Source organism: Lepidochelys kempii, chromosome 2 (genome assembly GCF_965140265.1).
Source record: "Lepidochelys kempii isolate rLepKem1 chromosome 2, rLepKem1.hap2, whole genome shotgun sequence".
NCBI lineage: Eukaryota > Metazoa > Chordata > Testudines > Cheloniidae > Lepidochelys > Lepidochelys kempii.
The window spans coordinates 204,055,942-204,068,040 of NC_133257.1; the positions used below are offsets into that span (position 1 = coordinate 204,055,942).

The 12,099-nt window shown below is 38.0% G+C and overlaps 1 protein-coding gene across 1 annotated transcript in view; it reads left to right on the forward strand.

Annotated features, from left to right (window-relative positions):
* Positions 1-12,099, forward strand: part of TBC1D5 (TBC1 domain family member 5) — a 274,157-nt gene that overhangs the window by 226,107 nt on the left and 35,951 nt on the right. The window contains exon 19 of the mRNA XM_073333539.1: positions 7,979-8,078. Within this exon, the coding sequence (XP_073189640.1) occupies positions 7,979-8,078 (100 nt within the window). The remainder of the gene's footprint in view (positions 1-7,978; positions 8,079-12,099) is intronic.

Here is a 12,099-nt window from a genome sequence, read left to right on the forward strand (position 1 = left end):
TATTACTGTACTGCTGAATCTGACATTTTTTGTGTTTTGTTCAAGACTGTAACTTTTTTAAAAGGCATGAGAAATCTACTAATGTTTTTGTACCTATCCTTCCTTTAGTGAGTTCTTGGTGACTTTCATTAATCACAATTTTCGAGGTATTCTCTGATTCTGTGTTTTGTTGTTTTTTCAACGTTTTCCTGAGTTGAAGTCAAGCTTCTAGCTTTTTAATAACCCTGGATCTTTCCTTTAGCACTTCCTGAAGCGTACAATATTAAGTTCCTCTTTTCCAGTGTGCTGTATCTCAGCTGTTTTCAATATTTTTAAATATAGCCCTTCGAGATACATTGACAATGCGAGTCAGTATATGAAGCCAGATTATATTCTGTTTAATAGTTTGCACATTGGTTTCTCATTTCCTTCAGAATTTGAGAGGAATCCTAGCTGGGTCTGCCACTTGTTAACTTCTGATATCTTAATTTGTCTATCACCAGGTTTGGCATCACCTCAGTCCATTTGAACTCTTTCTCCTCCTTTCAAAAATGTGTACCTGTTTCTGGCATTTGTTCCCAATCTTCTTATTGGCACCACACTGAAGCAAATAATTTAATATTATTTTGTAGAGTCAGCAAGTTATCTGTTTTATGTTAGCTTTTGTGAGTTGTATTGGCTCTTCCACTGGTCTTCCTTGCATATTTGCATTTTTTTTATTCTCCACAGCTCCCCACCCTCCCACCAAAGGTGAGTTTGGGACCCTTATTTTCAGGATTTTTTTCCCCATTTGCCTAATTCAGATGGGTTAATTTCTGGAACTCTTGAGTGGTTTTGAAAGGTATAATGCTACCATAGAGCAGGAGTTCTGTCCGGCAAGTTAGTGGGTCAAGATGGTGGGCAAGGCAGAGGAAACAAAATAAACTCCAAAACATGCTTCTGCAGCTCTTGCAATGCCCAACTTCCTTCAGATATTAAGGACCCCTACTGCACTTGTTTCCTATTTTTGGCTGACCGTAAGCCACCATGCACTTAAAGGCCCTGATCCAGATACTGAAGCATCTCTCAGCAAATGAGTGGCCCCATTGACTTCAAGTTACTAAGGTAGTAATTGGTGGTATAATCACTCAGAAAACTAATGTGGTTGGCTGACTAGTTTCACTTGGGCTCATTTAGCATTCTGTGGTATTGCAAAACTAAATATAACTCTACGCAAGTCCCACATGGTGGAAGGGATTTGTATTGTTGTTCCTTGTCCTGAGTGGTTAACCAGTGTTTGTGCCCTTGCCAGGTTGTTTGCTTTAGGAGGAGAAATCTGTTATCTGGGTCAGGTATTTCTTTGGTGCAGTCCTGTTTATTTACAAAGAATGTACACAAATTCTCATTTCCCTGAACACAGTAGGAACAAACAGTGGCAATTTCCTTATTCAGAAATCCAAAATTGCTTTCTCAGAGAGTACTCTATCCAAAAGGAGCTCTTTCTTGGCTTTGTCCCAAAGCTACACTCACACTGCTTCCTTTCTACTGGCTTTCCCTGGCTTTCTAGTTGCTTTCTGCCACATACAGCTCCAGCCAATCAATGCCCCACCCCCTGCATTTGCAGTCGGTTCCTCTGAAGCATCTGGCAGCCACTGTCAAAAGACAGGATACTAGGCTAGATGGACCATTGGTCTGACCCAATGAGGCCATTCTTATGTTCCCAGTGAACACCTCAGCCCATACGGCTCACCCGCTGCTCAGTCCATACTATACTGGCCAGTGGTTTGGGCAGTGGCTTTCACGACACGCCCATCATCATGCAAAGGGGCATTTAATTGCTCCCCCATTTAGCCTTGATAAAGGGTACTCATTGCACCCATTGACTGGTCTGTGATTGATGGGAGCCATTAACACCTTCCAGCATCACAGAATCAAAACAAGGAAGTGTGGGTGTCAAGAGGACACTCCCATTAAGCCTATTTCATATCTACCTTCTGATGGTGCAAGTAGATGAAAAGCAACGAAGAATGGTGTGAAATAAAGCATCATCACCATGACTTTTATTTATACCCACCATACACACTGTCCATAGGAAATATCTATTTTTAAAAATGTATCAAAATACTGTGTGAATAATCATAGAATATCAGGGTTGGAAGGGACCTCAGGAGGTCATCTAGTCCAACCCCCTGCTCAAAGCAGGACCGATCCCCAATTAATAATATGTGGGTAGCTTTGAAAATATATTTCAAATATAAAATTGGCACCTATTGAGATGTAAAAATACAAAATTGATTGAGGTCCATAAGTTTTGGAATATGTTGGTTCCACAGTTAGCAGGGAGCACAGAAAGTCTGGTAGCTTGTGTGAATGGCCTAGACCTCTGTGGAATTTGAAGACTAAACCTCCTCCTTCTGCATGAGGGTCCCCATGTATGAGAGTAAGCTCTGAGTTTTCCATGTGCTTTTGTGGGAAGTATTGTAGCACTAATATATGAAATAAAACTTAATTCCATAGTTTTAAAAATGAAAAAGTCCAAGGAATTTATTTTTCTGCACTTATCAGTATTGCAATGAAAAATATAAAAGTAGAAAGTACTTCAAGTTAAGTGTTACAGTTGTATGAATATTTCCCTACCAACAAGTGATAAAGAACTAGATCAAACACAAACTACTTGTCTTCACTTTCATGGTTCTTTATTGTCCATCTTCCACCTACCTTTCCTGTCTCATTGACCACCAAAATGTCATCTTTTGCCTCCTGGGCCAGCTCTTGTTAAATTTTCAGACAAGCATTTTCATGCTTTCTCTCATGCTGCCCCCACACACTTGGGAGAAGCTGTCTGGGAGCATCCACAAAACTAACTTGTTATCCTCCTTAAAAATCTCCTTTTCCATGATGCCTACAAAAACTTGGCCACGATTAGGCTGCTGGTGTGCTAATACCACTACCTAGCAGTCTGACTAATCCTTGTACTGTCTGTTTGTCTGTCTGTTGAGCCCTCTGTTGTCTCTTGTGTTATGGTTGCATTGAAAGCTCTCTGGGGCAGGGACCATCTTTTTGTTCTACGTTTGCACAGCACCTAGCACAGTGCAGCCCTGGTCTATGACTGTGGCTCTGAAGTGGTTCAGGAGTATAAATAATAATAATTCCATGTTTATTTTTAAATTCCGTTTTATATTACTCACCAATGGGAAGTAATGATTTTAAATGTCAGCACGTGTTGTGGGCAAGCATGCTGCTGGCATGGAACATAAAGATTCCTGGGGTGTCAAACAGCACAAAATTGTCATGGGTTCATCTGTTATATATTGGCTTGTTAGAGTCAGAAACAGAATTGAAATAGATTATTGCAACAGAATGGAAACATTAGGTTCTATTTTCTATCCAAGCTATGTTTGTGTAAAGAAAATAAGTGGAAGAATTAACACGGTGTGTTCATTTGTCTGCAATGCATCTGAAAATTATGATTGGCAGATGTAAAATGACACTGATAACCTGAACACGTACTCTGTGTTTATGTTGTGAATAAGCATTTAGGCATGAGAAAAGACCCTCTAGTGAATATGTAGTTGTGTAAGTTCCCTGTTTCCAACTTTATTTTTCCCCTTTGATATTCTTTTAATATTCCAGTATTGACAGGTTTCAATTCTACTATATTTTGTCTTCCCATTTTGACAGCATCTAAGGAGGGATTTGCTTAAATTAATGTAATTATCTACTTGGCTTTATTGTTCAAGGAGTTTGGCATAAATAACTTTATATGAGCCAGATTAAGTAGCTCCTTTGAAGATCATTTCTTCATTGCTGCATAGGACACTTTCTATTGCTGTTAAGTATCTGCAGATTCAGAATCATTCAGCTGTCATGCAGATGGACTTTTCCCATGCTAAATATTCTAAGCGATGAGTAAACTTCTGCAAAACACAAAGAATATGAGATCCAATAAACTATATCAACCTTTTACAAATTCATTCAACTTTATTTATTAAAATAATGCTGTTCATGTCTTTGTTAATCTGTCTTGATAATTGAGCAGAGCATTTAATTTTCTTTAGCTCTTGAAAAATATTTTGTTTTCCTTTCAGTTTACACATGTACATAACACAGAAAACACTAAATATAGTTGTGCTCTTCATTCCTTGGACAGCAAAAGTGATGGTTATATGATAACATAAAGGGGAGGGGGACTAACAGCCCTATTTGTTTTGTATTTTGATGCATTTATTTGAAGCCTTGAGAGTTTGGTATTTGGATATTTATTATGCAGCAGCAGAATACATGTATTTTGAAAAGACTGATTTATTTTCAATTGCAAAAAAAAAAAACATTTTGGTGAGAGTGGCACCTGCTAAAATAATTTTTCTTGAGATCTTGAATTTTATATACGTCATAGCTTCAGAGGCCTTGAACATAGCTTCTGTCAGCTTAATGCAGCTTGCAAAGCAATGAGCTGTGAAAAAATTAGGATCACAATGTCATGATCATAAAACCTTCTGTAATATGTGCATAAGGGTATTTGACTGATTTCAGTTAGAGTCACAACTCTGAGCTTTCCCGAATCCCACGAAGCTCATTGAGATACAGCCTAGACTGCAGGCAGCACTGTTTTTATTATGAGTCTTTCAAATCAGGAGGAAAAATCCAAAATAGACTTTCCAGTGTCATCCTTCTATTGGTGGGAAAACCAGAAAGAAGGGAGGAAAGGATGTGGGGGAATAGAGAGTTGCAGGAGCAAAAAAAATGTACAAGTAGAGGAAATGAAGCAAAATTAAAGCAAAGAAATGATAGGGATCATAAACACAAAATGAAATAATGTGCATGGTCCAGGAAGTTGTCAAATGTAAGAGAAAGTCTGAATACAGACACAAGGAAAGAAGTATATGAGAAACACGCAAATAAGTGAATCACCTTTGCAGGATTTAGCCTGACTAGAAGATAGAACAGTCTGGGTATAATATGTAGAAATATTACAAAAAATGCTCAGCTTGGACTAATGAGAAATTTAAGTCCATTTTATGTTATCAAAGGAATGTGAACCAATGTTACCTATCAGTTATAAACCCACCTGCTTCATTTTCACTTTCAGATTTAGTTCAAGGTGTTGCTGATTATCTTTAAAGTTCTCAATGGCCTGGATCCATGAGGGTGTGGGTCTGAGTTTCTGGGATTGAATTTTCCAGAATTTGTTGTAGGGCTTGCGGAGTTGGGGTGGCAGAGGGGCCATTTCTCATCATTAAGATTCATTTATCTTTGTCTTCCAAGCCAGGCACAATGGCTCATTTCTTTGATTTAGCTGTTGTTTGATTTGTTTCTCCTGCTCACTACATGATCCACAGTGCCTGATTGAAGCAGTAGTGGTTTTGAATAATGCGTAAACAATGTGGGTAATTTCATTTAGTATTATAAAATGTTGAAAATAAATGCCTAAATGCAGTTGTTGTTCTATAAACCTTTAAAAACTAGTTAAATTTAATTTTCTCATACTGACAGCAGATTTTTTTCTGTGGTCAAGTGGCCAAGTTCACAGAGTTACGGTTGAATTATTTTGAACCCCTTTTCATCTATCCCTACTTCCTCCCTCCCCTCCCCCCCCCATCAGTCTGGCTGGCTGGCAATTCAGTTCCCAAAAGAATTACAGAGGATAATATCTCGGTTTTCATTTACATTTATGTAAGTATTTCCTAGCTTTACACTGTGTAGTCTGGGTATTGCACAAATAAATTTCTTTGCGGCATCATGCACAGTCATTGTGTATGATTCCGGGAGAGCGCACTTGAGAGAGCAAAACAACACATTTTAGCACCTATAATACAAGTTACAATTCCTGATGAAACTCCTTCTCTCACATTTTTAATTTTTTAGTAGCCTACCACATAGTGGTATCTGGCTGCTCTTTAATCCATAAAAAATAATCTTTGTATGCAGCCTCATTTTTCCTTCTGATTGCCATGCCTTTTCTTTCTTACTACGTGTTTTGTTGTTATAACTCAATTCCTTGTGATCTGCTTTTGGGTCAGGAAAATTCTTCTGTTGCCTGCCTACTATTTTACATAACTGTTATAGTACTTACTCATTCTCAGTCCTGTGATAGTGCGTAACGCAGAGATCAGATTCAGTGATGTTCAGCAATGGAAATGATATCCAAGAACTGTCAGGCATGTTCTCAGCAAAGTGTACATGCAAAAGTTCGTATTTATAGGAACATAGAGCAACAGTATGACAGAAAAATTCATGTAATATGGTGTGAACTACAATGAGAGAGTTGTTGCAGCTTTGTCTCATACTATTAGTGTAAGGATTTATTATAAATATTGGAAAAGAAGGAAAATATGTTTAGTTGCAATTTCCATTTTTAAGTTTGCAAGGCATTAAACACGTTCATGTTTCCCAGGTTAATACAAGAATGTTACACTGACATTCTAGGTCTTTGGTTACTCTTCAATCTTACTATCAATCTCAGCTAGGAAATTAACTGATACTTAGTACTACTGGAGAGTTTCATTTTACTGTCTGTCTAAGTATCCACAGCTGCACCAGGAATGTTTTGAAAAACGTGTTTTGAAAAACAATTTATTCTGATTTTGATTCATGAATATAAAGAAAGATAGAAGGGTGGGAAATACAGAAATATTTATTACCAGAAGTTCAATTTCCATGTTCAGTACCAGAGGAGTGACATTGGTATGTGCAAAAAGAAAAGGAGTACTTGTGGCACCTCAGAGACTAACCAATTTATTTGAGCATGAGCTTTCGTGAGCTACAGCTCACTTCATCATTGAAGTGAGCTGTAGCTCACAAAAGCTCATGCTCAAATAAATTGGTTAGTCTCTAAGGTGCCACAAGTACTCCTTTTCTTTTTGCGAATACAGACTAACACGGCTGTTACTCTGAAACCTGTCAATTGGTATGTGCATCTGTGTTTAAATTATTAGTTAATGCTGCTGTTGCAAGTTGATTGTATATGAGTTTATAGTAAAATGATCAAATCTAGTCTCCTTAGCCAGTAGCTAAGTATCAAAAGCAGTAACAGGAAATAGAGTAGATTATCTTCTGTGGTCATTGCAAGATGCAGGTGCTAGAGAGAGGTCTTTAAGTACTACATTTTTTTGATAGAATTATAACAGTGTGCAGTATAGTTAACACTGTCAGCATTTTGAATTTTCGAACCTGACTTACTTTTCAACAATTTGTTTGTGACTTGGCATTATTAAAAAAAATGACAAATAAGGTATATAAGCTTGAGAAAGTTATATTCATTTACAGGTCTTTCTTGCAGAATGCTAACTTAAACAAATGCTTTCTTTTAAATAGTTGGCGGCAGATACAGGTCATCTGAGTGTGAAGTTTCCTTCACTTTGCTTGGCCGTGGCTCTCAGTTTTCTGATAATTATTAATTTAGGATTAATTATGCAGCCAAATCAAGGTTGTTTTATCCTTCTACATTGCTGTTTTCCTGTTAATACTTAATTCACAGTCTGAGGGCCAACAACCTCTGCCAAGAAAGACTGTAATACATCTGTAAGCCTCCCAATGTGGACGAAGAGGAGGAGCTCAAAAGTGACCTCCTTTTGCATACTGCTATACTATGAATAAAAAAAACTTGTTTGAACAGGAAGGAGTAATTTTTCTAGGGGCGATAGATTCTCCATCACTTGTCATCTTTAAATCAAGACATATTTATCCAGAAATATATCCTGTTATCTCCATCAATAAAATGTAATTGTTAACCTTTCATGAAACACTGCATGGGAACTGATGTTTTGTGGTTTGGGTTTTTTTCAACTTGTACGAATAAAAAATGGTACATTAAAAGACAAAGACATCATTATAGAATGATAAAAGAAAGAGAAGTCAAAATGATTCCATTTCACATACAAAAATGAAACCTAACTCTATTGTTTCCAAGACTTATTCATAGGCAAAAATGAGATCAAAACCAATGGAATGTTCCAAACATTTTAAGAGCATTGCTTATCAATTTTATTAGGTTTCTTAAAGCTTATCCTTTCACTTGTAGGAGGAAGAATTGGAGACTCAAATTTCATTTCTCCAAGGACAACTAAATGACCTAGAGGCCATGTGCAAATACTGTGCAAAAATGATGAACACACATCTTGGTAAGTGAAGTACCCTAGATAATTAATGCTTGCTTGTACATCTTTGTGGAGGTTTTTTCCATGTTTGCATACCTGGAATTAAGTAATAGTTCTGTAGTATAGTGCATATAACTTTGTAAGTCATGTTATAAACTGAATTAATGTACCAAATTGTTGTAACAGATGTTTCTAACCACCATATCTCTTTATTTTTTCTTAACCTTCTTGCTTTTAAATGTGGGAGCTTTTTAGCCTATTGATTAACGTAAGGGTAAAGAGCAGACATGTTGGGACAGATGGCCTTTTCTTGTTCTTAGATTTCTTATATTCTAAAGGACCACACAACTCAGCTCATTTTACAAGTCCATGTGCAGTTCAGCTGTTACACAGTGATCCGTGATACATTGAAGTATGTTTGTAGAAAATCTGTATATTTTTGTCAGATGTAATGGTGTGGTAATTACTTTCATTACATAAAAATGTTTTGTTGCTCCAGTTACTCCAGGCTGGTTCCTAATCTCTTCTGCCACTTCTTGCTCTGACATTAGCAGCAGAAGACACAAGTTAACAAATAATCGGTGTATTGGGAAACGGTATCAACAATGGAAGTTATTGGGTTTATATACTACCAAGGCAAATTGCAAAAACAAACAAACAAACCAACCTGCGGAGGAGCCCAAGATATGTGTATGTATATACAATAAGCAGTGCTCTTATAAAATTATATTGAGCCAAATTCCAAGAATTGCCCTATTCAACCACATAGTATATAAACTGCCAGTACTGCAGCCCTCACTAGAATCTGCCAGCTATGTCCTTTTTGACAAAGCAACCTTCACTTGGACCCTCCAATTGTTCTCTCTGGCTCTGCTTCGCCTGCAGTTTCCAGTTCTGGGTACCTGGTAACATTCCAGGTAACCTGTAGTCAAAGCTGTTTGTTTTTCTGATTGCCCATCTTTTCAGTGCTCCAGACTTTATAGTCATGGAGAACGAGGCTGCTTCTTGACACCCTCTGTCCTTGTACAGTACTTAGTTCCAGTCCAGTGAGTCTAAGTCGAGTGAGCCATATTTTTGACCATGCAAGATTCTGAATTTGTACTGGTACCTTTTTGATGAATTTTGCATTAAGGGTTTGCCTCAGTAGTCTAAACATCTCATTTTCTCCAAGCCAGTTTTGGAGCAGTTAGCTTGCCCTTTGGAAGCTCTTGAAAGCTTTGGAGCTTAGTTCCATGTAATGTGGCTTTGACTTTGATGATGTTCTGGGTCTTTCTCTTGTTTTTCCCCCCCAGTTTCTCTTTTAGAATGTAGTCCTTTTCCTGAAGAACCACAGGGTAGGAAGGAAGAAAGCCCAGCTGCCTCTGGAAGTTTGGATGTAGCAGGAATTTATGCTGCAGGAATTGAACATGATATTTTAGGTCTATCTGGAACTGTCACCTGGACCCAGTGAGCTTTGAGGGGGAACACTTGAAAAGCCAGCTGCTAAAGCCATCCCAGGGGACTCCAGTAAGCCTGGTCAGAAGCCAGTCTAGAACGATTTGTCCTTGAAGCAAAAGCCTGAGTTTCATCACTCGGTATCGGTGCCACTCAATCAACACAGTGCCAGTTTTCTTCTCTGCTTAGCAGATCTGCTTCACTAGTTCTCTTGAAGCAATCTGCATTCTCCTCTTTGAAGCCAAATGTTCCAATGCATACTAAGGCCTGGCATATCCTAGTGGTGGTACTGAGCTCCAACTCATAGGAAAAGGTGTCATGTCCACAAAACTGTTGAGCATAGGAGACCATGAATGAGAGCCAGCCACCCTCAAGACACCACTACCAAAGCCTGCAACTCAGGCACTTCCAAGCTCCCGTTGGGAAAACTTGGAGACTTCAGGTTAGTAGAGTTGCATGTTAACAAAACTACTGTATTCCTTCAGGAGCCCTGCTCAGGTAACTTGGAAAGTGCGAGTGCCATATTTGGTTCATGATTCAACAAACGCAGCACCAAGGTTGGTAGGAGACCTTGGCACTGAGGAAGCACTGACTGTCACAGTTATGGGAGCTAGCTGCACAAGTTGTTAGGTCTCTTACCCTTACCTATATTGGGATGGAATCTCATGATTCTTCCACTCTTAGACCAGGACCCAGGTACACAAAATCTGCAGGGCAAGAATTGGGCTCCCAGGCCACTTAAAAACTCACCAGTGAACCCCCTTAGCAGACATCATCCTCACATCAAACGATAACTGAAGAAGAAGAGAAGAAGATACTCCAAACACTTGTCACCCTGCAGATCCAACTGGGGTTTAGGCACCTTTTTAACCTCCCTTCTTGAACTTTTGATACTGACCAACAGCCTTCTTAAAACAGAGTATTTTTATTTAGTATTTGGAAGAACCTGTATGCATGTCTATCTTGTTTAAAGCCCTACCATCCCATAATGTCAACCTGGGCAGGATTATCTTCTTTAGACACCCCCATGGGTGTCTGTGCCTGAGTGTCTCTGTCTGGTTCTCCCTCTAAGTGTGTCCTTTTAAAACCCTCCCAGCCTTCATTGTTCTTCAAGAAGCCCCCTGGTCAGACAGGTTCCTAGGCTGCCTTGAGGGGGGCGTGGTTATTGGAACAGTGTCATCAGATTTAATATTTCTGGCTTTGTCCCTTAACAACCCTCAAATGGAAGCTGTTAGACAACTGTCCTGAGACATCTCAGCTCTCCCTGTGTTGTCACTGATAGTACCCTATTGGAAATAAGTTCATCAAAATATTCATGCAGAAAGCACAATGCCAGTGGCAGGTCAAAGGACACTATTAGCAGTTATTAAAGAGCACCCTAATATTCATCATACTGAGAGTACAATTCTTGATTCGGCTACTCACATTAAGAGCTTCCGCAGAGTCATGATTGGGCAGCATTGATTTGTCCTCTCTCTAGTAAACATAGTATGCTGAATTATATGTCTGTGAGCTGGGAGATATTTGTGAAGACAAGGAATGCTGTTTGAATGGACTTTTATTTACAATAGTCCAAATTTTACCACAGAATTATGTATTTTTCTCTAGATACTCTACTACTTTTGCCAGTCATTTTTAACAAAGATATTATGACTGTTCATCACAAAATTATCTGTAGAATAAATGAGTGTACTGAGTATCAAAAATAGTTAGCAGTTGCAGAATATTTTTTCCTTGAAGTTATCTGAAAATGATTTGTGACCTTCTGAGTAAATTTATTAGTCTCCTTCTGCTATGGAAATATGTTTCTTACCGCCAGTGACTATAATAGTTCATTTTATAGATTACGTATTTTTCATAGTCCAAAACTGCTCAAAACCGTTCTTAAATCCTAGATTTTACTTGAAATCTTTGAACCTCTTGTAATTATCTGTTTAAGCAAATCCACAATTGTACTGAGTATACTTTTTCTTTTACATAATAGCCCTTTGTATGAAAATAATTTTGTTTAAAAAAAACCTTTTGCACAATTTTCCACACCACCACAAAACGACATAATTTTTTACCTAAAACATGCCAATTTGTAACCATGGAATTGGAGAAGAGAATGCCAACATTATTAATTCACTCCATGGAATCCGAAGAAGGAACAGATGGTTAGAATGGCAATTTTTGTTCGTGTATATATACAAAAGCTTTCTCATTAAGTGCTCATCTACTTCTCTTGCTGCACCACACAGTGACAACATAATTGTAATTTTCAGAGTAGCAGCCATGTTAGTCTGTATCCGTAAAAAGAAAAGGAGTACTTGTGGCACCTTAGAGACTAACAAATTTATTAGAGCATAAGCTTTATATGCTTTAATGCTTTAAAATTATAAGCTTATGCTCTAATAAATTTGTTAGTCTCTAAGGTGCCATAATTATTTGTTTATGACATGGCAGTTTGGAAATGAATGATGTTCCATGAATATTAGAACTTAGTATTACGTGGAGGAGTTAAAAGTTTTTTGTGTGTGATGAAATTGAGTTGAAATAGGTTGATGATCCCTGAGATGGTTCAATAAGATAGACATGCAAAGCTTTAACCTTTTGGGATTTCCTTTCTCCG